The sequence below is a fragment of the Scatophagus argus genome, chromosome 6 (assembly GCF_020382885.2).
Source record: "Scatophagus argus isolate fScaArg1 chromosome 6, fScaArg1.pri, whole genome shotgun sequence".
NCBI lineage: Eukaryota > Metazoa > Chordata > Actinopteri > Scatophagidae > Scatophagus > Scatophagus argus.
Window position 1 is genome coordinate 25,180,252 of NC_058498.1, and position 27,108 is coordinate 25,207,359.

Consider the following 27,108-nt stretch of genomic DNA (forward strand, 5'->3'; position numbering starts at 1 on the left):
TCTTTTGTGACTTAAGAAGTCTTGAGAGATCTGATACTGATACTGGATTTCTCCGAAACTGCCCAGATCATGTAAAGATCACGAAAGATCTGAACGAAGACCCCTGACAGGGAGGAGGTCTACAAATATCGTATTAGAAATGATCTTTTCTAAAGCCAAGGCTACTGGCTGTAAGGCACTGTACGCTGAATAAGTACTGCACACATTCAGTACAACTGTGTATAAGCTGCAGTGTAGCAATTATGAGGCATGTGCCACTTTTGCATGCACTGCTGCATTGTTCTGTAGTGTTCGCAGAGCCAATCAGTTACTTCAATCTGACACGTTTGCTTTTGGCAAAGTATAAATTCAAAGCACAGAATTCCCTGTGGAAAAAAAATGAACAATTATTTATGTCAGCCTTAATTTTATTTTTGGCATGTAATATTTTTAGTGCAGATGCACAATGTTTGTCTTCATTCCGTTTTGGAAAGTAGAGACAGAAGCTCCATCCACTTATTATTTATTTATTTTTTTCCCCAAATGCATTTTATAAAAGGAGTTGCGGGTTTGCCCATAAAGCACGGAACAGCAACCCAGGCCAGCATTGTTTATTTTTATGTTTTGCATATTGTAATTTAATTTCATGATAAATAAACAAGAACTCAGACATAATGATTTTCAAATGGTAAGAGCAGCAACATCTCCTGAGTTTTATTCTGACCGGCCCTTTCTATAATGATTTAAATAACTGCATATAACATGTTAATTAATACAGCCTAGATGTGCTGGTTTTAAAAAGTTAAATATTAAATATAGGACTGATTCATTTCAAGAAACACAGCACACATTTCAAGTGAAAACATTTCAGAGGATCCCGTTGGAAAAGAAGAAATCCCTCATATCCCAGGATACAGGCTCTTCTTTATTAGCTGCCATGCTTTTTCGATGAATATTCCCAAACAAAAACATCCTCTTTTTACCTGCTGCACTGGTTGGCTGGAGAGTCTAAGGTAAAGTGAGCTTCTCTTACTTTGCACAGCATCAGGCTGTAGCTAACCACAGGCAGGTTGGCTTTTTGTGTTAGCACACTAACACACAGCATTAATGTTGACGTGCTGATGTTTCAAAGGGAGAATGTTTGTCATATTCATAAGCTCGGTTTCTCGAAATGCTAACATTTGTTGACATCCAAATTAGCATTGCCTGGAAGTCCTTTTTTTATTTTTTAAGGACTACTATAAAAGCCCAGTATTAACCAGCTTTTGACCTTTTGATGGCACTAGATGAAAAGTCATCATCAAATTTCAAACTATTCACCTGGTGGTTATTCATTCTGGAACAAGTGGCATCCTTACCGTCCCAGAAGCCACGCTGTTGTGGCTAACATCAGCCAGAGAGAGTATAAAAGTCAGGGTGTGACAAATCTTTTTAATGGTCAAACAAAAAAACAAACAGAATGACAAAAAAACTGAACAACTAGCAGAGAACTGAACATTCACTGCAGTTTTGTTGAACACTTTTCAGTAAACAGCATTCATCTTCTATTCTTATCTTAATAATCAAAACCAAAAGTGCTTTTAGAGACCAGCTGATTACCGGCACTGATCCAGCACTATCCTCCAAACAAAATAAATTAGACAATAAACAAAGATATTTGACATAATTAAAAGAAAATAGAAGAAAAAAAGAAAGATTCTTGTCAACACAAGCTACAGATTATGACCGGACTGAGTGACTTAAAGTAATCAGAGCATGGCTTTGTAGAGAGTGAGAGAGTGACGCAGGAAGTGGTCCTGCTCCATACACACCAGCAGATCCCTCAGCATGACCCGAGTCGCCCTCTGAGCACCCTGTCTGGGCAGCAAAGCCACCTGACAAACATGGATGAATATGTTTCAGGTATACCTTGATCTAAGGAAGCAGTGATCTACAGTGAGCTGGCCATCATCACAAAACACACAGTCAAGCCCTGAGCGAAGACCCCGACATGAGCCCGCTGGTCTTACGGCGAGTGTTTGACACAAATACTGAAGCAATTTGTTTTATTTAAGGCAGTAGCACCAAATGGACAAACTGGAAGAGTAATTACAAATTTGATCAGTTTATTTACTTTTCAATAAGCCCACTTTAACAACCTGATATTACTGCCAAATGTGAGTACATCAGATGTTTTGACTGTCAAGTTGGTTTAGCTTTCATCATGACATGTAAATATGTACCCAAGTTAACCAGAACTTATACAACATGGCAGATCAGTTGTGCGGAGCCTCCAACACGGAGCACAGCCAGGAGGAAAAAGGAAGGTTAGCAGGTCAGCGATGAGTGGCTGAAGAGAATCTGACCTCACCCTCTAAACCAGAAAAACCACTGCTGACTTAAGAGGGGAAACCAGATGCTTCCCAGTGGGTTTTACAGTCACCACAAGCCTTAAGGCAAACCACTCAACACCTCAGGTAAGATACACCCTAAAGACAGCCCCTGAGAGGAAGACTGGAGCAGTGCTATTACAGCATTACAGTACAACATTACAGCAGCAGTCAGGAGATGAATGGAAAAAGATCACATCTTTCTCCATTCATTCACAAAGACCACCATCATCATCATCATTTTTTTTAACAAACAAATTTCTGAGCTTTCATGCCCGGGCCAAAGTCGAGTTAACCAATCCTTTGAATAAATAAATTAAATTAATTATTAATAAATTATAAAATGAGTTATACATGAATAAATGGATTTTTAAAATTAAAACTGTTATGGTTATAGAGTGATTTCAAGCACATGCCTCTGCAAAAGTGCTTATGTTTGACACAGTAGCTCTCTGAGACAAGCTTTAAACAATGTCACTGTCACTCCTCCAGAGTTCCTGCCATTCATGTGTGCCAGCCCTGGGAGCTGAGGTAAAGGAAGCCCTGTGGCAGTGAGCGGAAAGCGAAAGACAGAAAGGAGGCAGGCATCTGGCTCCGCCGGGTAATGGAGTTCAAAGGCAGTGCGAAGTGTGCGCAGTTAACACACTGTCCTCTTCATTAAACCCACAGCCTGCAGGGCTGCGACTTAAATACACAGAGAATTAAAGACTCGATGAGCTAAACTAACAGTCTCTCTCATGCTAACTGTGGTAAGCTTCTCGAGTGTCTGCGTTTGCTGAGGAGGGCCCGGCCTTAGTCAATCCAACAACCTATGGTAATATGAAGTATGCTGCTTTCTTTTACTTTCTATCCATTAGTGCTACACAATCATTATGTTTCATTATGCTTCAGTTTTTCGGGTTAGGAGTATGAATTGGAAGGGCTAATGTGACTGCCTTCGCTTCACATTCACTTTCACTCACTCGCTCCAGTCTACCTTTTGTCTTGACCCTGAGCTGATTCCATCAGTACAACAGTCGTATCATATTCACCACTCTAATTCTCGGTTTTTAGCAGAAACATTGTTTACATTCACTAAATCCACTAAATCCAAACTACTCTGTTCTACTTTGCCATTTTTTTTTTCATTCAGTAACAACAAAACTACACTTCCAGCGCCGATACTTCAAATTAAAAGCATTCCAGAGAGTTCAAATGACATACTTTTCCGATATCTTGGCAGGCTTCAATGTGAAATATCTGCTGGAATGCAAACAGGTGCTTTTCTGGCTTTGTTTTGAATGTAGAATCTTGACACGTCACAAACCAACCTGGCTTTCAGTATGCTCCAGAGGTCTCTTCTTGCGGGGCCCGATGGCAGCCAGAGCGGTGAGGTTGGCCTCTCTTTGCTGCAGCTGAGCTTCTTCTATTTGTTGTAACTGTAATGAGAAGAGAGTCAAATGATTACTGCTGTTCACAGTGTGCAAATGAAAGAATAGAGGACATTTGCTTATTCACTTTGTGGAGAGTTTGATGAAAAGATACTTCTGTGATGTCATGCGAGCTGGCTCTTTCTAAAGGTGACAATATTTTCCTACCAACACCTCTACAGATTGTGCACTGGCTTTAAACAGCATTTACACAGAATGTGTTTTCTTTCCTTTCACTGCTGATGGAATTTGAACCCATAAACTCCACATATTGTACAGATTCATGTCATACAACTCGGCTCTCTATTTGCTATATAACTGGTGTTTTTGAGAAGGAGTGCTGAAAAACTGAAATTGATTGAAATGAAATCAGCTGAGCACATTATGTCATTTCACTTTTCATTTCACCAGTTGGTTTAAAAGCCTGTCCACAACCTGCAGCAACCTTTTAAAAGAGGTGGAGAGAGAGAGCGAGAGAGAGAGAGAGCGAGAGAGAGGCAGAGAGAGAGAGGAAGAGAGAGAAAGAAAGAGAGGGGGGGGTAAAGAGAGAGAGGGAGAGCAAGAGAGAGAGTGAGGAGAGAGAGAGAGAGAGAGAGAGAGAGAGCAAGGGAGAGGGAGAGAGAGAGAGAGAGAGGCGAATGAGACACTTCAGGGCTGTTTTGAGGTGACAGACTGGCAGGCACTCTGTGAGCCCCATGGCCAGGACATTGATGGGCTCACTGAGTGCATCACTGCCTACATAAACTTCTGTGTGGACACCATTGTCCCAACCAAAACTGTAAAGTGTTACCCCAACAACAAGCCGTGGGTAACCAAGGACATCAAAGCCATCCTCAACAACAAGAAGAGGGCTTTCAGAGCAGGCAATAGGGAGGAGGTGAGAGCTATTCAGCGTACTCTGAGAATAAAGATCAGGGAGGCAAAGGAGAGGTACCGGAGGAAGTTGGAGTGGAAACTCCAGCAGAACAACACGAGAGAGGTGTGGAGTGGCATGAGGACCATCACAGGTTACGGGCCAAACAGCGGAGGAGTTGATGGCAGTGTGGAACGGGCGAATGAGCTGAATCAGTTTTTTAACAGATTCGAAACAGGGACCCCAATTCACACTTCAAACGACTCCTCAGCAGTACGGTTGCAGCAACCAGCCACTCCAGCCTCTCTCCCTCCACCCACATTCCATCTGGATGGCCTCGCTCACACCTCGTCCCCAGAAGCCTGGGTGGACCACTCTCACCTGGGTACCACATGCACTCCTCCCCCACCCATCACCCCAACGATGACCTTCACAGCTGATCAGGTGAGAAGACAGCTGCAGAGACTCCATGCAGGCAAAGCTGCAGGCCCAGATGGTGTGAGCCCCAGGGTCCTGAAAGCCTGTGCCCCCCAGCTAAGGGGAGTACTCCATCATGTCTTCAACCTGAGTCTGAGTCTTCAGAGGGTCCCTGTGGTGTGGAAGACGTCATGCCTCGTTCCTGTCCCGAAGACGCCGCGTCCCAGCGACCCCAAGGACTACAGGCCTGTGGCCCTGACGTCACACATCATGAAGACCCTGGAAAGACTCGTCCTGGAACAGCTCAGGCCCATGGTCCAACCACTTCAGGATCCTCTTCAGTTCGCCTACCAGCCCCGCCTTGGAGTGGACGATGCCATCATCTACCTGCTGAACAGAGTCTACACCCACCTGGACAAGCCGGCAAGCACTGTGAGAATCACGTTCTTCGATTTCTCGAGTGCGTTTGACACCATCAGGCCGGCTCTGCTGGCTGAGAAGCTGTATGACCGCAGTATGTACGCCTGAAGTGCTGCCTGTCAGATGAAGTGATCAGCAACACCGGGGCTCCACAGGGGACTGTCCTCTCTTCCTTCCTCTTCACGATCTACACCACAGACTTTACGCACTGCACAGAGTCCTGCCATCTTCAGAAATTTTCTGATGACTCTGCAGTGGTTGGGTGTATTACTGGGGGGGATGAGAGAGAGTACAGGACGGTAGTGGACAACTTTGTCACATGGAGCAGGAAAAACCACCTATAGCTCAATGTGACAAAGACCAAGGAACTGGTGGTGGACCTGAGGAGGACTAAGGCTCCAGTGACCCCTATCAACATCAAAGGGGACACTGTGGAGGTGGTGGAGGAGTACAAATACCTGGGGGTGTACTTAGACCACAAACTGGACTGGTGCAAGAACGTGGACATGGTCTACAGAAAGGGCCAGAGCCGCCTCTACTTTCTGAGGCGGCTGAGGTCCTTCAACATCTGCAGGACGATGCTGAGGATGTTCTATGAGTCGGTGGTGTCCAGTGCCATCACATATGCTGTTGCCTGCTGGGGCAGCTGCCTGAGGGTGAGGGACACTAACAGACTCAACAGAATCATCAAGAAGGCCAGCCATGTTGTGGGAGAGGAACTGGACTCTCTGACAGTGGTGTCTGAGAGGAGGATGTTGTCCAAAATAAGGACTATACTGGACTTTCCCTCTCACCCTCTCCACAATGTGCTGATCAGCTACAGGAGCTCGTTCAGCAACAGACTCTTACTGCCACGATGCACCACAGAGCGACACAGGAAATCATTCCTGCCTGTCGCCATCAAACTGTTAAACTCAGCACTGTGACGGACACACTCACTTATATATACAATGTACATATTGGCTCTTTTACACATGTACATACCTGTATTTGAAATTTTCTTAAAATATTTGAATACAGTTTTTGTAAATACCTGTACTTTGAGATTTTAGTTTTGTTTATCCTATCTTTATTAAGTTTATCCTATTTTTTATACTTGGTCGGGAATACTGCATGTGCAATGTCTGTAAAAACAAGAATTTCCCTCCAGGGATAAATAAAGGAATTCTGAATCTGATTCTGATTCTGATTGAGAGAGAGAGAGAGAGAGAGAGAGAGAGAGAGAGAGAGAGAGAGAGCGGCAGAGGGAGGGAGAGAGGGAGAGGGAGAGAGAGAGAGAGAGAGCGGCAGAGGGAGGGAGAGAGAGAGAGAGAGAGAGAGAGAGAGAGAGAGAGAGAGAGAGCGGCAGAGGGAGGGAGAGAGGGAGAGGGAGGGGGGGCACACAGACAGAATTGGTAGCAACAGCAACAATAACGCAGTACTAGAACTACAGGTAATAAATCAAAGTACAGTAACTTCTGTACATAATAACACTAATAATAATAATACTAATGTAGAAATGTGACTAAATGATAATAATATCAGTCAGTGTCAAGCACAGTGTCGACCGCAGCAGGAGGTCCAACTATGATCCACGGGAACCTGTGAGATGAGAAAGCACCAAGACTCTGGAGAAGAAGCAAACTTAGCAACATGAACTAGTGGGACATGAGTGTGTGCAGAAGCAGGAGAAGAGAGAAGCTCAGTGTAACATGGGAGGTCCCCCGACAGTCTAAACCTACGTCAGGATAACCAGAGACCTGCTGAGCCCACTCCTAACTACTGGGATTTATCAAAAAGTCTAACATTAAACAAGAGGGTGTCTGCATCCTGGACCGAAAGCAGAACATGATTGTACAGGAGAGGAGCTTCATAACTAAACTCTCTGGTTCCCAGAGAAATGATCTCTTACAGTATATTAATTCTTGTGCGTACGCATGCAGCAGCATTCTGGATTAGCTGGAGAGTCTTTAGAGACTTATTGGGCCAGCCTGATAACAGGGACTTGCAATAATCCAGTTTGGAAGTAACAAATGTGTGGACTAATTTTTTCTACATGGTTCTGAGACAGGCTGTGTCTGATTTTTTGGCAATGTTACAGTGACCTCTTCAGAATTTTCTGCATAAAAATGTGAAGAGGTACAGGAACAGTACAGAACCGCTTCAGTTCTGAGATGCTGGTGCGCCTAAGGTCACATCCTTTTGCAACTCACAGATATGTACTAATGGTTAATTTTCTTGAATAAAGTATATTTCTTTTATAATATTTATATATATTGTTATATTTATAATATTTTCTGTCTCATCTGTTTGACTGGGCTCTCTTTGTCTACTTTCAGGACTTGTGTGAAAATCTGCTGATGTTTTGCGACATTTTTATGCCAAAATATAGAAAATTCTACAGAGGTCACAAACTTTAAAGTGTAGATGAAAGAAAGCAGTCCTTGAAATTGGTTTAACGCATAAAGACATATCCTGATCAAAGATAACTCACACGTAATCCACATCCAACTCACTGAATCCACGGTTACATCATACTTCCTGTTTACACTCTCCAACTAAATATATTTATATAGCGCCAAATCACAACAAAGGTTGTCTCATGACACTTTCCAATTACAGCAGGTCGAGGCCAAACTCTTTTGGTATGGTTTGGTTTCACTGAAGTCAAACTTTAAGGTCCACTTCACAGAGTCAAAGGCTTTCCTTTTTTTTGGCAAAGCCTTAAACAAAATATAACATTTGAGGGTTTAGTTGTTCATGAACTCTGATCATAACTTATGACTCCCAAAACCATGAAAATTAGACCTAAGTATAAACTTTGGAAAACTGTACTCAGAGCATATTTCACTATCACTACCAGCCTCAATTAAAACCACTTCCAGTTAGCACCACACCTACTCAAGCTTTGAGCGTGTGTGTGTTTGTGTATGTGTAGGTAGAGACTTGGCAAAGGGTAGTGTGTGAGGGTGGCAGCAGTGGGGCATGTAAATATACAGATTTTAATTTGCTGTGGAAAAACTTCTGGGTGCGTGATGGCTGGGAGCTACACAGCAGCTCAAGAGAGAAAACAAGCCCTGCGTGATGTTACCACCTCCTTAAATAGCCACACTGCTACTTGTACTTTTCATATCACTCACAGTTCTCCCTGCCAGCCAAAAACATTACACGCATTATTCCACCACTAAATGGACACTTAGGACGAAAAATAGCAGGGATTTAACCAGTTCCCAAGCAACACTTGCTAGAAGAAGTGCTACAGTGGTAAACAGAACTAAAAACTATCAGGTTTAAAATTAATTAACCGGAGCAAAAACACCCCACCATGAGCATAACTTAATGCTCTCAGTTTCACTCATAATAATAAACAAACACTATATAAAGACAAAAGACATTATATAAAGATGGATGACCGTGGGATTGAGCTCCTGCCCATGCACCACCTTTAATAAGATCAAATAAGTAATTATGACCAAACTTATCAGAAACATGAACAATTGTACATCAGATAAGAACTACCTAAAATGACAGAAACCACCTTTGGGAAAAATTTATTTGACATGTACTTTGAGTCTTTAGTTTGGTCAAAGTCCCATCTGCTAACATGAAGTGGAAGGGATTTATGACCTATACTGAAACCAGCCTCCAGGGGGCTATACAGATGTTTCTGCTGGAGCTCTCATGTCATCTATCTACATATACAGTCAATAGGCTGATAGGCTTCCCTCTCACATGCTCATATCTACATGGTTACATTAAAAAATATATGTATATATGATTTCTCTCTCTCATTGTGGTCTTGATAAACTGAGAAATGAAAATTTGCTTGAAATTAAAAGATTAAAAGATTAAAGATTAAAGTGACATATCTTGTCATTGGAGGGAACTCACTCCAATGAAATTTGTTCTCTGCATTTAACCCACCCAAGTGACGTGCGCACACACACAGCAAACCCGGGGCAGTGGGCGACCGCGTGCAGCGCCCGGGGAGCAGTGGGGGTTAGGTACCTTGCTCAAGGGTACCTCAGCCATGGACACCGGGACGGGGAATCGAACCAGCGATCCACCGGTTACGGGTCCGACACCCTAACCGCTGATCCACGACTGCCCCCCATACACTATACATATACCATACACTCATACACACATGCATATATGTGCAGTAATATATCCTTCCCTTATGATGGTAGTTAGTTCACATGTGGGATGGCTTAAAACTTTCTTTTTCGATAAAGCCTATAGTTAGGGCTGGTTAGACTAGTCCCAAGTTATGCTGCTATAGCTTCTCTCTACTGTCCCTCTCCTGTTCACAAGTTGACTTCTTCACCCCAGATTCTTTGTGCTCTCTCCTCTCATGGATCATGTCTAGAGTTCCTGTTGTGGTCCTGCTTGATGCTGACTCCTACTATTTTTATTAGTCATGTTATTATTATTTATTATTGCAGTTATTTTCTCTCTCTCTCTCTCTCTTAAAGTGGAGTGGGGGTGGGCGTGGAAGTAAGAGTAAGGTCTAGACCAGCTAGACCATTTGGAAATTATCATGACATTTAACATTTATTGTGATTAGGCACTAAATAAATAAAAATTTAGTTCATCCGTACTGAATACTTTGTACTGCTGTTGTGTTGTATCAAATGTATCGCATTTTACCGACAGCTGATTCGCATTTTTTGTTCCATCCCATTTACATCAAATGAGAGAAAATAACAGTAGCACAATACAGAACACCAGTCTGTCTGTTGTTAGAGATTATGAGATTATGACGTACCATTTATATTGTTGTAGAATGCAACTTACTGTATTACAATGCTGGAAATCCCCCAGCAGGAACGCTTGTATTGCAAAACAGATCTCTTCTTCAGCTTATTGTTGTGGTTATTAAGCTCCCACATAGACTGTCACTGTTCACAGCATAAAACACACACAAACACACACCTCTTTGGCTCTTTGCTTCAGCTGCTGGTGCTGTGGATCCTCGGTGTGTGAGCGACTCTGTGATCACAAACATAAAGATATTGACTTAGTAAGCAGCATTTAATACTTAAACATGGCAAGAAATGAAATGTCAGGGTGGTTTCAGACAAAATGTTGATGTGCCCTAAAATCTAAAATTTACACTAAAAATAGCTCAGCATTTTTAAAGATAAATGTAGATAATTTAGATGAACATATCATAAAAAACATACTAGTCTCTATGCTAATTGGATCTGAATACCTGCTGTAATATTTCATTCCAGAGGACAAAAACTAGCCTAGCTTACTCTGGCGAAACGCAGCAGTCTCTCTCTCTCTTCTTCATCTTTTCTCTTCTTCCTCAAACTCTCCATATCCTCCAGGAAGCGAAGTTGGGAGCGTACATCACTCACTTTAGCATGCCACACGTCCTCCTGTTGCCACACACACACACACACACGACTGAGAGGCTTGCTTTTTGTGGCAGTGCAGTGGCCAGCACAAGCAGCACTCTGACAGTTTGGTATTTCCCCGTCTGTAAGGGATTCCAGCATGGAGTGCATGTGGGGGGCAATCGGGCAATTGAATAAGGCAGAGTAAAGAGAGCTGTGGCGTTTTGGGTGGAAGTTGTTTCTCAGATGTCTCACAGCAATGTCTGTCTGTGGTGCAATCTGCTGCCACTACGATGTGAGATAAAGAATTAAAGTGAATTTCTATACAAAGACTTTTATTATCCATTCCCATCATCATTATTATCAATCTTAATTCTGTATCATTACTAGTTAACTGTAAACGAAAGCTCTCTGGCTGAACATTTGTTACCATGTGTTCATGCTGTGCCACCGTGAAGACAACAACAGGATTTCCTGAAGCTCCTCTTTCCATTTGTTGAGATGCTGCCATGCATCACTGCGACTGGGTCAGCCGTTTCAGACCTTTCAGCCCAGTGATGTGACTGGCTGACAGGCTGCTTATTAGTTACCGCTTGCGGAGGACCACATACACCGCAGTGGAGACACCCACACAATCTGTGCCAAACCATTTTGTGATGTAACAAAAAAAGTGATATGTTCTTATGATGAGAAACATTTTTCCACTTTTCTCAGCGTGAATGAATACAAATCACTGCTTTTAAGGCAATACGCAATTAACCAACACCACCATCTGAGCCAGGGTCAGACTGATGTACCTTTAGTGTTGCCTTGCGGTGTTCTGCCATCACAGTAAGCTTCTCTATGAGCCCACGGAGACACTCCTGTGTAGCATGAGAGACCATAGCTACCACCTCTGGACCAACATCAGTTACTCCCAGTGCCTGTCCTGCACACAAAAACATCTGGTTAGTGGTCTCACACGAAGAGTCAAATGCAAAGATACATTACAACTAAGCTGCGGCATTTCAAGCGGCAAGATAATCATAATGCAAATGTATTTCATTTTTAAAAGATTTTCAAATCTTTTACCTGAACGAGTAGATTAAATGCAGAAACACAAACACAACCTGAAACACAATCATCACTTGAAGAGAGAGACTATTTCCAAAGTCACGGCTCAATATTGAGCTGATTTTAGCAATCCACATGGAGAAACTGCTGCGACAGCCAACTTTGCGAGGTTTCAAAGTTTCCTCCTTAACAAAAAGGTCTCTCTGTAGGGAGCCTTTCTGTTACGCTGTCACTTGTAGTCTAAGTAACTTTGATGGTCACAGTTGCCCCAGATGTGGCATGGATGAGGAGCTCTACTGGAGCAATTCCAAAAAAATCTGGCAAGTATGAATCATTTACACAACAAATATGGGCCCAAGTTTAATATATCAAATAAATATAAACATTTCGCTTTAAATGCAAGCCTGCTGTAATACTGATGTAAATAATGCCTGATTTACAAAATGTTCAATGAAATGTTGAGCGGAGGAGGATGACCGAGCTCTGCCTCGGTGTGGCTCTTGTACCTGCATGAAGGATTCGGCTGAGCACTGGGTTAGGAGAGAGGAAGGGCTGATCCTGGCACGACTGAACCACAGAGCCGACCATGGTGGTCAGGATCTGTGCGTTCTCCTCTCTCAGGTTGACTCCAGCCATGAAGGCTACATCGTTGATATCATCGTCATCTCTGGGAGACACACACAGACAAATGAGGAACTTTTCACTTTTCAAAGCCTTAACATTTAAATACGACTCCAAAGACTGTATGTATTACTTGTAAGATCCAGAACTGTCCTTAAATGCAAATTTGGAATGCTGAGATGGATCTTGTGTGAAGGGCTGCTTCACTGAAAAAGTTCCTATATAAAAAAGAGAAACATTCAAAATCTGAGACAAATACAAGCTAAAAATGTGTGACTACTCTTCAGCAACAAAATACTGATAAGCTCCTTGAAAAACAATACTGTCAATATTGATGGATCATTAATTTACTCTGACCGAGCTGACATTTATGACTAACTATTCCATAATGATGACACAGTGTAAGGCAATTCCATTTGACGCTGTGGAACAGCATGTTTGGATTCTGAGCTTCATAATCACGGCTGACTGGGCCTCACTGTGTCATAGTCAGGCAAAGGAAACAAGACCATTGAGACACAAAGTTTTGTTCTGACAACCTGAAAAGTATCATTAACTTGGTAATAACTATAAGATGTAACATTGGAGCCTATCAGGTCTGTGTCTCGCATCCAGGTGTTGCATGGGTCATCGTCCCAGCTGTTAAATAACAGACGGGTCTGGTTTGGGTCCATGTAGTATATTTCTGGGTCTTTTCGGGTTCAAAATCTGTTGTACCTATGAAGAACTCGATCTACCAAACTGGTTCATCGGTTTACATGCTTTTCAGGTTTCTGAAATAACTTAGCTCCTCAAGAAAAAAAAACAACAACAGATGCATCTGACCAGGTTCCTTCATCACAGTGTTTGACATGTGCAGGTGTAAGGACACACATGGAAAACAGAAAGGATTTTCACAAAGTGCTCTGGAGTAACCCATTACCTGTGCAGTGTTTTCCTGACTGGACCACTGTGTGTTTGGGCCTGCTGCTCTTAGATAAGTAATTTCCCGACTGGACTAATGTAGTGAACCCAGGTCTCAGAGTCACTCGCTGAAGCTGCTGGATAACCTGCATTTCAAAGGCAGTCATTAAGCATCAGCCTGAAACACGACATCTCCCAGATTTCAATTTCACTCGAACATTGCAGCCTTTAAAGTACACTGTTAATCACATTTTACATATGTACAGCTGTCCTCACAACAAACATTCACGAGCTGCGTAGTTTCCCAAATTTTATACAGAAAAATACAGCAGTTGTTATGTTATTATGGGAGCACAGGTACAATTTCAACACTTCCAATATAGTACAACCACAGCGCTCTTCTCACTTCTTAGCTGTTAGACTGTAGCAGTCATCTAAGATACTGCATTGTGTCTGACGTTATATGTTGCATCAGTGCAGTGCAGTGACAAACTGTAGCCCACATACGTAAGTGCATGTGAATGTACTGGATTACCTCACAGTTGTGCAACTACATGTTGGATTTTGAATCTCTCCTCCACCAATTGCACTCAGTGCTGGCTCACCACAACACTGTACTTACTGTATACGGTACATATGACTGTGCACCAGCCCTTTCTACTAATATCATCATTAAACTTGCAGATGATACTACTGTTGTCAGGTTCAAATCAATGGGAGACGAGTCTGCGTACAGGGACGAGGTTCAGCAATTGCTGCTCAGTCAATAATCTGACACTGAACACTAGAAAAGAAAAACACCACCAAGGACTCATCACTGACTTCAGGAAGCACAGAACAGACCTCTCACCGCTATTTATAGATGGTGACTGTGTGGAATGGGTTCAGAGCTTTAAATTTCTTGGTGCACACATTACTGATAACCTCATCCAGTCTGTTAACACCTGTGACAAAAAGGCATAAACATCCTGAGGCTATTAAAAAAAAGAATGGTTTGAGCGAACAGCTGCTGTTGACATTCTACTGCTTCTTCCACTGAGGGCATCCTGGTGTACTGCAACACAGACAGGTTCAGCGGCTGTTCGGCGGCAGACAAGAAGGCCCTGCAGAGGGTAATAAGTACAGCTTGGAGAATCCCTAAATGCCCTCCCCCTTCCCTGGAGGAGATTGCAAACACCCGCTACCTCAGCAGAGCCTCAGTCATCATCAGAAACTGTACCCACTCAGGAAACAACTGGTTTGACTTGCTGCCCTCTGGGAAGCCAGACAGATCATTGAAAACATGGACTCATGGGTTCAAGCACAGCATTTTTTTCCCTACAGCAATACGCATCATCACGAACAGACTTAAATATAATAAATGTTTCCTTTTCTGTTCATGTGCAATAGCTTTTAAGTGCTACTTTGTTTTGAATTCACTGTATATTTTATTACTTATTAAGGTGGGAGTGTGTGTGGATGAATGTGTGGAGAATGTGTTTTTAATTGGTTGCTCCGTATTAGAGCAGCACTCAAATATCTTGTTGTATGTTTTTTTCTCTTAAAGATACAAAGACAATAAATGCTATCCTATCCTGGTTTGTGTCCCTGCACATTACTATGATTCTTTGACTCTCTCAAATTTAATGTTCGTCACAAATTTACTTTACCTGCTGGCTAGTACTGAAGTTTTGACCTTTGTCAGGGTTGGACTGCTTCATGGTGGAAGATGGAGTGCTGGGGTTGCTGGTGGAGGTTGAAGCCTGGTGGATAAATAACTGGGGGTCTGTAGTAAGGCGTCGCACTGCAGGAAGACTTTTCTGGTAGCAATGACGAACAGATGAGTGAAAATATCAACCAAATTCCATTATTCCTCTTGAGACATTTTTACATGAGCTACCTGGAGTTACAATTCATTTCATTTTATCCACCAAAACAAGAAAAAAGAGCTCTAGTAAAACCAGTCTGTAAAAGTAATAAATAAATAAATAAATAAAAAAATGGAAAAGTAGAAAGCCATACTGTAGCAAAGCAAAGTCCAGCTATAAGCAACTACGGTCAGAATATGATTAATTTGCTTAGGTGAAAGAATAAACACACAGCATATGTTGACTACACGTGACCAAAATGCTGATTTAATATCTATCTGAAACATTTAAACAGGAAGTGTAGCTTTATAAACACTATTATATACACTAATTTTTACTCTCCACAGAGCAAGTGGCCCATTGGAATTTCTGTAGGTGATTCCAATGACTAGTGAACGTTGCTGTGTATATCCGCCAGTATCAGTCAAACACAAAGTATTACATTCTCAGTTCCTACTTTGAATAAACAATAGTAAGAGATATTCCTGATGTTCACAACATACACTATAGACAAAAGCATCCAGACACCTCTTTATGGAGCTATTTTCAATCAAGAGTCAGGCTTGGCCCCTGACTTCCCATGAAGGGAAATCTTAATGCTTCAGCAAACCAAGACATTTTGGACAATGCTATGCTTCCATCTTTGTGGCAACAGTTTGGGGAAGATCCTTTTCTATTCCAGCATGACTGTGCCTCAGTGCACAAAGCAAAGTCCATAAAGACATGGTTGGATGAGTTTGGTGGGGAAGAACTTCAACGGCCCGTACAGAGTCCTGACCTCAACCCCATCAAACACCTGAACTGGAATGCTTGTGGAAAGCCTTCCCAGAAGAGAGGAAGCTGTCATAGCTGCAAAGCTGTCTATGTATTTAGAATGCAATGTCATTAAAGTCTCTGTTGGTGTAATGGTCAGGTGCCTCAATACTTTCGTCTATATAGTGTATTTCAGGCCTGGATGACCTTAGCTCCCAGTATTCCTGGTAAAATCCTTGAATCCCTGACAGAGGAAAGCAGGCAGGTGAGAACGAGAAGAGGTGAGGGTCATGCAGTTTATTTAAGGCCATTAAGAATCACCCAAAGAAGCTGAAAATAGTACCAGCAACTTGTGAGAGGTACAGGTACAGAAAAAGTCCCGATGCACCTAGGGCTGGGCAATAAGACAATCTCCATATGTTACTGTGATCAAGTTTGTGCCGATAATGATAAACTCTGAACATTTTTTTTCACTTGATATGGACGGCCTGACACAGCAGAAATAAAAAGGCAGACACCCCTTTCCCATCACAGAGCACTGTTTGAAACAATGGTGAAGAAAGTGTATGTAAAAGAGGGTGTCATCTGGCAAGGAGGAAAAAAATAAGTGGAACCAGTCAACAGGAAACTGGAATAAGGGAAAAAGTCCTGCTCTAGGGACACAAATAAATAAAATCTACAAGTGCGGTTGATTACCATCTAACTGTAAACAGAGAAATACTTACAGTGTAAAACCCGCCTGCTATAAAAAATTTGATGTTTTATTTTATTTTAGCCAATATGCTAGGATCAGCACTGATATTGATCCCTAGGACTGGCCTGAGACATTCCAAGTTAAAAGTCTAAGGTCTTAAGTTTGAATAATAGAATTGTTAATGTTTTGAGACTTTCCAGGACCTACAGACATCCAAGGGGGTAACAACAATGTGTTGTTCAATCTCCAGTCACCTTGAGGAAAGGCACCAAGCAGGGCTGTGGAGTCGATTTCAACTCATGATACAGCTGTTGTGTAAACTCTTCTGCTTCCAGCTTCCCTTCCTGCACCGGAAAACATGCAGAAATAATTTTAATACATTAAGACATTTGTGCGTTACCTGAAACATCATGTTCAAGGCAAAGCAGGCTGGGAATTTAAAAGTGAAACGGTCAGTATGAGAAGAAGAACATGGATTGGACCAAAAATAATCTTAACTTAAGGTCTACCCTGCTAGCTTTTAAGTAGCTGTTTAGGTCTAGAGGGTTTAATACACTGTACTGTTTTAGCCTTCACATGGCTTATTTTTATGGATTAGAAGGTGGAAAGTTTCGCCTTTTACTGGTCTACGGAGTAAAACCAGCTCATGTGACAATAAGAGGGGAGATGTACCAGCAGACTCCTGACCAGTCCTCTGACATTGTTAGCCATGTTGACAGATCTGGAGTCACTTGATGCCAGCTTGATTAGAGTCACCAGGAAGTTCTTGCACTTCTTCACACTTTCCAGGGATTCCTGTTGGTGAAATGTCAGGCAACATCCAGTCTCAATAAGGGTCAACTTGGTCAATTTATGTCACACTGTTCTTTTTCCTCTTGTTCTGCTTGTTTGCAACTGATTTATCAATGCACTGTTGTCTTACTTGTCTTAAGGCGCATAAAGCATTTTCTAATTAAAACGTCTTAAAACGGTGAGACTTTGTTACCTGTTTTGTTGTCTACCTTATCACAAATGTCTCTAACTTTGTTCAAATGCAGAGAAATCTAATTCTAGTCAAGGTAACGCTGTGTTTCATTTGGTTGCTCTAAATTCCAGGGGAGAGTCAGACAGTAAGGAAGCAAGTTGGCGAATGTGAGTAAACCTCAGTATTAACATGACATCTGATAGCTGTTTATCTGCTATAGTTTAACTATAAAGACATCAATTCCCATGATCCCACACTAACATCTTTTGTTTGGTTTTTATTGAGGGACCCCTTGTGGCAAAAACTACATACTGTGCATTTAAATGGTAAAAATGCATAGAGGATGGGCAGCATTAATAATAACTAAGACACTTCACCGGTTTCAACACAACAGCAACAGAAATAGTTTTATTATGTGGACTACAAATGGTGACAAACTGACTCACCTGATTTAATGTGGCTGGTGGCTCCTTTTTGGTTTCTGTGACAACCGCCTGAATGTGGTGCTGGCTCCCCCGATCAGATGCAGCACTGAGGTTCTGGACTACAGCAGGTTTGGAAGCTACACCAATGACCTGAACAACACAATATAGTCTGTCAACCCAAACCTAAGCACTGATTCAACTGTACAATGCTAAAGCAACAGGCCTAGATGTACACGTAACAGCCACTGCTGAATAACAAACAAGCCAAGATGTCCCTGGTTGAGGCTGAGGTGTGTGGGAGTAGCAGGAACCGAACTCACAGCAAACTGGGGACATGCAATGAGACATCCTGACAAGAGTCCAACTTCAAACAAGTCCCATCTCTGCATGCATGCATCTGCATGTCTGGTCAAAGGTCATTTGAGGTAGCATTTTGCATTTTTCTAGTACTGCACCCACTTCCTCAGTACAAAGGCCCGAGTCCAGTTTCAAGTAAAATCTAGTGTTGGTCTTTGATGGTGAACAAGCACTGTGGACATGCATAATGACTACGTGATTATGAATACACCAGTGTGAATTTAAATGTAGTAGACTTGTCTGCTAATTGCAGAAACTGCTCAAGGAAGGTATCAGCTACCTCGTCACATATTCAGTCATCTAGCTATGATGTATACTGTGCTGAATTAAGGCAACACAGTGCAAAGGAGTTGCAACAAAACTGTACTGTATTGTTTCATGTACTATACAGTTCTTTGTTAAAAATAAATCAAATAAACATTCATCCCAAATGTGTTTTATGGTGTTGAGGTCAGTCAAGTTCTTCCACTCCAAAAACTCATCCAACCATGTCTTTATGGAGCTTGCTTTGTGCACTGGGGCACAGACATGCTGGAATAGAAGTGTTGTCACAAAGCTGGAAGCATAGCACTGCCCAGAACGTCTTGGTGTCTTGGAGGCATTTCCCTTCACTGGAAGTACTCCTGAAACACAGCCCCATGCCTATGTCTTGTCTATAATGTAAATCATTAAAGTTCAATGAAATCTCAATGTGCCTCCGTGGCTTACTGATTAAGTCACCATCAAGGCATGGAACTCACCAATTATTTGAAGATGCAAAGGCAAAGAGAAAGGCATTGTGCCCAGAGAGCCATCACAGGTCAGCCTGTTCCAGGGGCTCTAATGGTGAGGGAAATTAGGATGCTAGGACCACATGCAAATCCCACGAAGGCACCCATACAATAATTGGGGGCTGCAATCAGAGAGCACTTTTCAGAGAAACATCTCACTGGGGAATGCAAACCCACAGTACAACTGGCCCACCAAAACATGCTGAGCAGAGATGAAAACAACAAAGACCTTAAGGGTAGACACAGAGGGTCCTTTATACAACAACATCTGCAAATATTTGAGCAACACAGGAACAGAGCAACATACAGGGTCCAAGTGCTGAGCCTGGTGCCACCCAGAAAAGAGTTTCCACCTGCTGGCATACAGTTGCCATTCAGGGGCCAAACGTGCAGCCCCAACCCCAACAACCCGTCTATTTTGTGTGTGTCAACATGAGCAGCAGAAGCGGAAGGAAGGCATTCTGGCCAATTCAGGTGGCTTACATCACCTAGGTCACATATGCTTCAAATTTTATAAAACTCATGTCATTCAGATTTGGCTAAAAACTAAACTGATTTCCATGTATCCTCATCATAGCTCTCCAGTATAACAACCTGTTCCTCTTGACTGAAGCAGACAGCTTTTGGTGCACAAGAAGACTTTTTACGGGAACTTTCTTCTTAGTGTACGTCCCCCTGCTGTGAGTGATTGCTGACTTTTAACCAGCTCTTGTACCTTCACCATGGCCGTCTTCTGAACTGGTGCTGGCTGGAAACTGGGAGGTGCTGTCATCCTAATCACGGTCACTTTCTCATTACTTTTACTTCCAGCTGCTGCGGACACCTGAATTCCAGACGTGGCAGCTAGTTTAGACCACGGGCATACCAATAAGACGTCAATATATTTATTCACTTAAACTAAATCAAAAGCAACACACGCACACACACACACCTGTGGGGTCATTATTCTGGGAGCTTGACCACTGACATTTCTAGGTCCCTGCTGGGCCTGTGCCAAAGCCTGCTGGGACACCAGCATCAACTGACCACTGTCACTTCGGATCAACATCATACCTGCCACAAATAAGAGTCCAAAATCATTTATTAATGTAATTAATTGATGATTTGTAATACACAGTGGCATGGTGCAGCTCACCTGGTGGTATCTGGATGTTGGCTGGGAGCTGAGGGGAAGCCGTCTGCTGCAGCCGAGGGGCCCCCACAGTGACGGTCTGTGGAGCCGCTGCCCTCGGTACAGTTATCATCACCGTCCTTCCCGGAGTTGTGGCCTGGTTCACGGAGGCCACCTGGCTCAAAGCCGGTTTTGTTACTTGCAGCTGGCCATTAGCACTCACTGCTCCTGAGGTGGCCACCTTTGCTATGACCATGACTGGAGATGAAGTCTGTAGCCCTGTAGCTGGAACTGTCGTGGATGCAGGTTGGCCAGTGGGGATGAGAGCAGGTGGGGCAGACTCACCTTTTGTGACACCTGCAGCAGTAGGTGGGGGTTGCACAGCAGTGATGGCACCACATTTACCTGGGACCTGTAGTATCTTCACTTGAATGGGGCTGTCCGTATACCCTGCTGCCACACAGGACTCCAGCTTTTGGGCTTCAGTTACCACTTTATCTGGGGCCATAATTATTTCTAAACGAAAGAAGAACGTTCATTCAACGTTTTCTTTTGGGGGGGGGGGGTATACGTCATCTAAAATGCAAAAGCAAAACTTAATTTAAAATTTAAGATTCAATACTGACCACCCAGCTTTACCTAAATGTTGAAAACTGCTGTAACATGTATAATTTAGCTAGCAAACATTTTTAAAACTCGCGTTCTGTTTGTTTGGCGCATGTAAGGCTACTAAATGGCGTTAGGAGTTTCTGCTTCAGCCAAGAACAAGTTTGACGTAATTTATATATAATACCACTCAAATGCAATGTGTACGTTAACGTTAGCTTCGCGATTCGATTCACTTTCAGACTGAATAGAGTCTGGCATTGTTTTATCCAAAGGCGCGAACTTTACTAGAAAAAACTAAGGTTTGAGTTAGGCTAGTTGAAATGGTTTCACCTCCACCGTGTAGACATGACCGAATTCAGGAATCAGGAGCTCACCTGCTGTAGGTGTTACACAGGTAGCGCGGGGTCTGGATCCATTTTGGGCTAGTGCTGCGTTTGCGGCGCACAGTAAAGAGGATGCACCGTGATTGGTTACGGCAGGAAAAAGAAAATAAATAAGAAATTATTTTATTGAAATATTCGTGAGTAGACGATGTGCGGCAGAATGAAAATGTGCAGTGAAAAAGGTCGGCTTGTAAAATGAAAAAATAGCGACAGTGACGCATGCTCCGTTTAATGTCAGCTGTTAGCACTTCTAAAAAAAAATAGCAACCTGGTCAATTACTGGGAAAAGACTGGTGTCGATGGAGTACATTGTCTCATGGGCGATTTTGGAAGTTGAAATTTTTTTTAAATTATTTTTTCCATTCTTACATTTTAATATAAACAGTGAAAATGTGTTTAACCAAAACCCCTTTACACAACTCGAGGTATTCAGTCTGAAAACCCCTCTGACATTTGAGCTGTTAATCACGAGCGATGCACGTTTCTTGGTGAACTGAGTTGTTGGACAAATATTAAATAAATTAAATTCTTTCTTTTGTGACTCCTTGAGCGTGGTGGAACATTTTCAAGCAAATGGATCTCGAGACAGACCACGTTCAAAGAGGGACTTGTTTGTGTGATCCTTCTGGAGTTCAGGGAAGTTTACATAAAGTTTCTTTAACTTAAGATTTTAAAGTGCTAAGAATTGCTTAAGGTAATGAAACAAGGTCACAAAGAAGATGTTCTGCCAGTGATGTAATTTAAAAATCAATGTGGCAATCAGGCCCCTTTCAGGCAGTGACTGATCAGATGTGATTCTCACTCTCAGCTGTTCTGGAACTTCTGTGTACAACCAAGTACAAGTACCAGCATTATGACTGCCTCTGAGGAGAGAATGTACACAAATGTAGGACAGCGAGCACAGTTATCCTTGTACAATTCATCACTTTGCACAACAAAGACTGTTACTGAGAGTCGGGAGGCCAATAGATGCAGTCAGTAGGAAGAAACACCAGCCTTTCACCCCACTACAGTTTAGATGTGGTACAATACAGAGGACAGTTAGTTTGCAAATACCGTTCAAATATTGTAATTTTTACTCCACTAATTTGATAACATACATACTTCCAGTGTAGATTGCATGCTGCAAGAGAGGCAAAGTAGCACATTTTGAAATTAGTTTATCTACCATCAGAAAACTGCTGAACATTATATCCAATGATAAGCCAGGCTGATAATGGGTTGAACGCAGTATACAGTAGGTAAATGTATCATTTACTTTTACTTTTGAAATTTAAGTACATTTAGTGACAGATACTGTAAGACATGGGTGACTTTCACTTACAGTAATATAAGCACATCATTGCAGTGTTGACTGGGACTGTAATCCTACAAATGACAAAGCTGTCATTTAAAGCAAACACTGAAATCAACTGATTTTTTTTTTTTTTTTTTAATAGAATCACTCAATATCAAAGTTGATCACAAACTGGTGATAGTATTTGCAGACATTAAATTGTTGACAGGTTCAAACAAAGAAAACATTCAACAGCATGGAAGCTCAACTGCTATCAACACTTCTCTTAGGCAGGTAACCAACCAAAACTCAGCAACACACCAGCAAAGGCAAAACAAAGGAAGACTTCTTGGTAGGAAACACGAATATCAACTACGCAGAAACCGACTTTGCAAAGATTTATGTTTGTTACATGTTTTGGTTAGTAACACGCCGCAGGGCTCCTTTAACAGCATCTGCATCTACATTTTTCACAATATTTAATGACTTACTTAACTGTTGACTTTATTTCACTGATGAGTTCATAATAATGTTTGCAAACCCGTCCTAAATGGCCCAGCTCCTCTGATTTCTCTACCTCCGTCCTCCTAGCAGATGTAAGACTAACTCCTCATCTTCAGCCAGAGAGAGACCAGTGTCCAGGGCTGAGTGCGCATCATCATGCCGCTGCTTCATTTTCTTCCTTTTCCCTACTGGAACCTCCTCTTCTTCATCGCTGCTTTCACTGCTGTGCTGCCGTTTAGCAGACCTCATCTCATCGTCGCCATCGTCGTCTTCTTCGTCAACGTCGTCGTCCTCCTCCTCCCTCTCCTCGGAGCATAATTTGTCAGGGTCTGGCAGAGTGCTGGGGTCAAACTCGTCCTCACTGTTATTGGCCAAGTAGGCCATCACTTCGTCCTCCTCTTCCTCATCAGATTTTCGTCCCCGCTGTTTTCCGGCCTCCCTCCTGGCTGCCTTTGCCTTCAGCCTCTTCTCTCTGTGTTTGGCTTTCACTTTGCGACTGTACTCCTGCTTGTCAAACTCCTGGTCCTCTCGTTTCAGCCTCTCCTTGGCCTTCTCCATGTTGATACCCGAAACCTCCTCTTCCTCTTCTTCCTTTTCAACAGTCATGGTCCGTTGGACTGGCGGCCACAGCTGGACAGCCTCTCCTTCTTCACTGAAAGTCACTTTGGTGTTGAACTGGAAGTTTCTCTTGAGGAGCTTTTTGGCTTCTTTGAACTTTGTCTCTTTTTCGGTTTTCTTTTTGGAGGCCTCGGCAGGTTCCTCTGGACTCTGCTGGTCCCCTGCAAGATTAAACACATCCTTTCTTTTGACTTTCAGCAGGTCAAAGTCTTTCAGATCATCATCGTCTTCATCATCTGCACCCTGAAGTAGTGTTTTGGACTGATCTGCTTCTTCTTCATTACTTTCACTTTCCTCCTCACAATCTGAATCCCCTGACTCTGAGCTCTGACTTTCCTCATGAGGATGGTTTCCTCTCAGCTGGGCCTTGAAGCTCCTCAGCTCTTCCTCTTCTTCTGACTGCTCCTCAGTTCTCTGCCCTTGTTTCTCATCTCTCTGTGCCTGAGCTTTATTTAAGAAGCGCACTCTGGGAGCCACAGCAAGGCCCAGAGAAAGTGCATACTCCTGAGTCTGGAGTTTAAAGACATCAAACACCTCTTTGTTCTTCATCAGGTAGACAGAACGCAGGTAGGAAACAAAACACCTCTGAGCTCTCTCCTTCTGCTCCTTCTCCTGGGCCAGGAAGGCCTGCAGCTTCTGCTGGACATTTTGTAGTTTTTCGGTGTTCACCTGCAATCAATCAAGACAGACAAATGAATGAATACATGTTGCTGTAACTGAAATCTGTAGGCATGTATTGTTTGTGCCGCAATTCAAGGTACCCTGGGGGGTTTGAGCACTAGCAGCACTTTAGGGCGATATTTTGATGAAGGGATACTTATTTAATGAGTATCTCAAGCTCAGTTATTAGATTTTCACGATTAATCGATCCATCTACAAAATGTCAAAAATAAATGCTCATCGCACTTTCCTAGAGCCCAACATGACATCTTCAAAATTCTTCTTTTGTCCAACCAACAGTCCAGAACCCTAAAGACTCTTCGTTTACGGTCATAAACGACAAAGAAAATCAGCACATCCTCACATTTAAGAAGCTGGAGCCAGCAAATATTTGACATTTTAGCTGAAAGCTAAATGACAGGATTATCAAAATAGTGCAGTAAACTGGTCATTGTAGCTTTTTCGATGTTTGAGTTACTTTTTGTGATGTATGTAGGATTGCAGAGATATATCATGGTGTGAAAAATGTCAGGGACCAGGGACCACTTGCAAATCTAATCTAGATAGTGATAGATGCAGAAAGCCCCTGTGCCACCTGGGAGCCGAACCCAGGACCTTCCTGTGGTGCCCCAGGGTCAACGAGGCACTATACCATCTTATAGCTCAAGTTAATAACAATTTTCACATCTGTCAGGAAATAAATCTTCATTGAAATTAAAACAAAGAGTTTGTTCCACCAAAAGAAAAAAAATCCTTCCTTTGAGGGTCATCGTAACAACTGTGTAATGCGAAAATCTCAAATCTCTGAAATCCTCACTGTATCTTGTGTCCCGTGTCTTTGGTTTTAACCTGAGTGCTGGACATTTACAGCATACTACAATCCTGTACAACGTTAACACAAACTACAGATTAAAAATGACAATAGTGTTGAGTTGTATTGCACTGCTCACAGTGTGAACATTCTAATACTGTGGATGTATGGGGTCTAACCTGGATCTTATTGATGGGAACCTTCTTCTCCTGCAGCTGTCTGATCATGCCCTTCTCCTCTGAGGGAAGCAGCAGGAGTAGAGCCTCTCCCCCCTCCTTGTACCTGGCAGTTCTTCCCACCCTGTGGATGTAAGTATCTGCATCTTCTGGACAGTCAAACTGCAGCACCCAGTTGACGGCGGGGAAGTCCAGGCCTCTAGCGGCTATGTCGGTGGCAAGGAGCACAGCGTTCTGCTTTCTGAGAAAGTCGTTGTAAACCTCCACCCTCTTCATCTGCTGCTGCTTGCCATGCAAAGCCAGGACGGGCATGCCGGGTCTGAGACGACAAAGGATTCGGAACAGGTACTGCACCTCCTTGCAACAGGCAAAGAAGACAATGATCTTTTTTTTCAGGTGGTTCCTGATGAATGAGTAGAGCATGTTGACCTTCTGGTGGAGCTCACACACGATATAGCTCTGCTCCAGCGTGGCGGGGGTACTGAACTTGGCCTTTTCATGAACCCACACATACTCTGGGTCTTTGAGGCTGAGTCGGGCCAGGTCTTTGACCGACTTGGTCTGCGTGGCAGAGAACAGCAAGGTCTGTCGGGACTTGGGAAGGTTCTCTACAATGGCGTTGAGTGTATCCGCGAAGCCCATGTCCAGGATTCGGTCAGCCTCATCCAATACTAGCATGTGCAGGTTGGAGGCGTGAAAGGTGGCCGTCTCGTCCATATGCTGGAGAAGCCGACCCGGGGTACAAATGACAATATTGGTGTGCTGAATCCGCTCCGACTCGCTCTTGAGGTCCTTACCGCCTATGATAAGTCCTGCGGAGAACTCGTGGTTTTTGCCTACCTTGCGGAGGACTTCGAAGGTCTGGTAGGCAAGCTCTCTTGTTGGGGATATAATGAGAGCACCGAGGCCGTCCATGGAGCTCCACTGTTGGCGGTACAGACACTCCAGCACCGGTACGAGAAAGGCTAAAGTCTTCCCAGAGCCAGTTTTAGCCGCCCCGAGGACATCTTTACCGAGCAAAGCGAAGCCGATAGTTTGTCTCTGGATCTCCGTGGGCTGCCTGTACTGAGCCCCCTGCAAACCTAACAAGGTTTTCTTTGAAATGGGGAAGTCTGAAAATTTGACAGCCTCCTTGGTGTTTATGTCGCCGTACCTGCTAACAAGCCTATCGATGTACTCCCGTTCGACCTGCCATTCGGGCTTCTTCTTCTGTGCTCTCTCACGCTTCACTCGTGCTTTCGTCTTGCTGTATTTTTTCTTCCATTTTTCAAAGTTTTTGACGGGGTCGTCACCGTCTTCAATCTTCACGGGCTTAGGTTTCTTCACGAAGGAGTTTGAGCCTTTTTTCTCCATGCCTTAAACTAAATACAACCGGAAACGAGAGTTAAAACACTTGAGTTACATCTTCTGGTAAACAGCGTGGAGAAGACAACTCTTCGTCGCACGTAGTATGACGCATTCATCAAGCGACACAGATATCGCTGCTCTGGGATGTTTTGCCCTGAAACTCACCTGTAAGGAGGCACATTCAACTTCCCGTACGGACAATATCTTTTCTTACTTTCACAGAGTCTAGATGCATCGCCATTCAAGCGTATTGATGTGAAAGATATTTGCCCATACAAGTATTAATCTGTCACACTTCGGTTATAACAGCAAACACTTCAATTTTGATCACTTCAATTCCAGATTAAGTGATCATAATTATCAAGCGTCTCAGATTCAGTACAATCAGACATACGTCTGTGCCAGACAAAATTTGCTGTTTCATGCAGTTCCTACATGAAACTCATGCAGTTCCT

General features: G+C 43.0%; 2 protein-coding genes across 4 annotated transcripts; both read right to left on the reverse strand.

The window, feature by feature from the left end:
* Positions 1-1,390: 1,390 nt before the first annotated feature.
* LOC124060546 (transcription initiation factor TFIID subunit 4-like) lies at positions 1,391-21,390 on the reverse strand. Of its 3 annotated transcripts, none has more exons than XM_046391648.1 (16): positions 21,253-21,390; positions 20,294-20,785; positions 20,090-20,211; positions 19,874-19,981; positions 18,053-18,181; positions 17,315-17,437; positions 16,897-16,986; positions 14,998-15,147; positions 13,368-13,494; positions 12,579-12,663; positions 12,331-12,491; positions 11,569-11,699; positions 10,688-10,813; positions 10,362-10,418; positions 3,659-3,766; positions 1,391-1,853 (listed from the first exon to the last, which is right to left on the reverse strand). In XM_046391648.1, exons 2-16 carry the CDS (start codon positions 20,775-20,777, stop codon positions 1,728-1,730), a joined length of 2,127 nt encoding a protein of 708 aa, XP_046247604.1. In that variant the 5' UTR covers positions 20,778-20,785; positions 21,253-21,390; the 3' UTR covers positions 1,391-1,727. The 3 variants fall into 3 exon arrangements, with proteins under 3 accessions (XP_046247604.1, XP_046247605.1, XP_046247606.1); XM_046391649.1 differs by having other exon boundaries at positions 21,209-21,288; XM_046391650.1 differs by lacking the exon at positions 1,391-1,853 and adding an exon at positions 2,538-3,032.
* On the reverse strand, positions 21,253-26,770 carry ddx10 (DEAD (Asp-Glu-Ala-Asp) box polypeptide 10). The gene is made up of 2 exons (XM_046391644.1): positions 25,310-26,770; positions 21,253-24,328 (listed from the first exon to the last, which is right to left on the reverse strand). Exons 1-2 carry the CDS (start codon positions 26,657-26,659, stop codon positions 23,111-23,113), a joined length of 2,568 nt encoding a protein of 855 aa, XP_046247600.1. The 5' UTR covers positions 26,660-26,770; the 3' UTR covers positions 21,253-23,110.
* Between the last annotated feature and the right edge of the window lie 338 nt (positions 26,771-27,108).

Excerpts from the sequence above, each read along its gene's own strand:
- LOC124060546 (XM_046391648.1), bottom strand. The coding sequence starts at position 20,777 with ATGGCCCCAGATAAAGTGGTAACTGAAGCCCAAAAGCTGGAGTCCTGT. Across the intron at positions 20,212-20,293 it reads CAACATCCAGATACCACCAG|GTATGATGTTGATCCGAAGT; the intron begins GTGAGCTGCACC and ends TATTTGTGGCAG. Across the intron at positions 11,700-12,330 it reads CAGCCGAATCCTTCATGCAG|GACAGGCACTGGGAGTAACT; the intron begins GTACAAGAGCCA and ends TTTTGTGTGCAG.
- ddx10 (XM_046391644.1), bottom strand. The coding sequence starts at position 26,659 with ATGGAGAAAAAAGGCTCAAACTCCTTCGTGAAGAAACCTAAGCCCGTG. Across the intron at positions 24,329-25,309 it reads TTCCCATCAATAAGATCCAG|GTGAACACCGAAAAACTACA; the intron begins GTTAGACCCCAT and ends GATTGATTGCAG.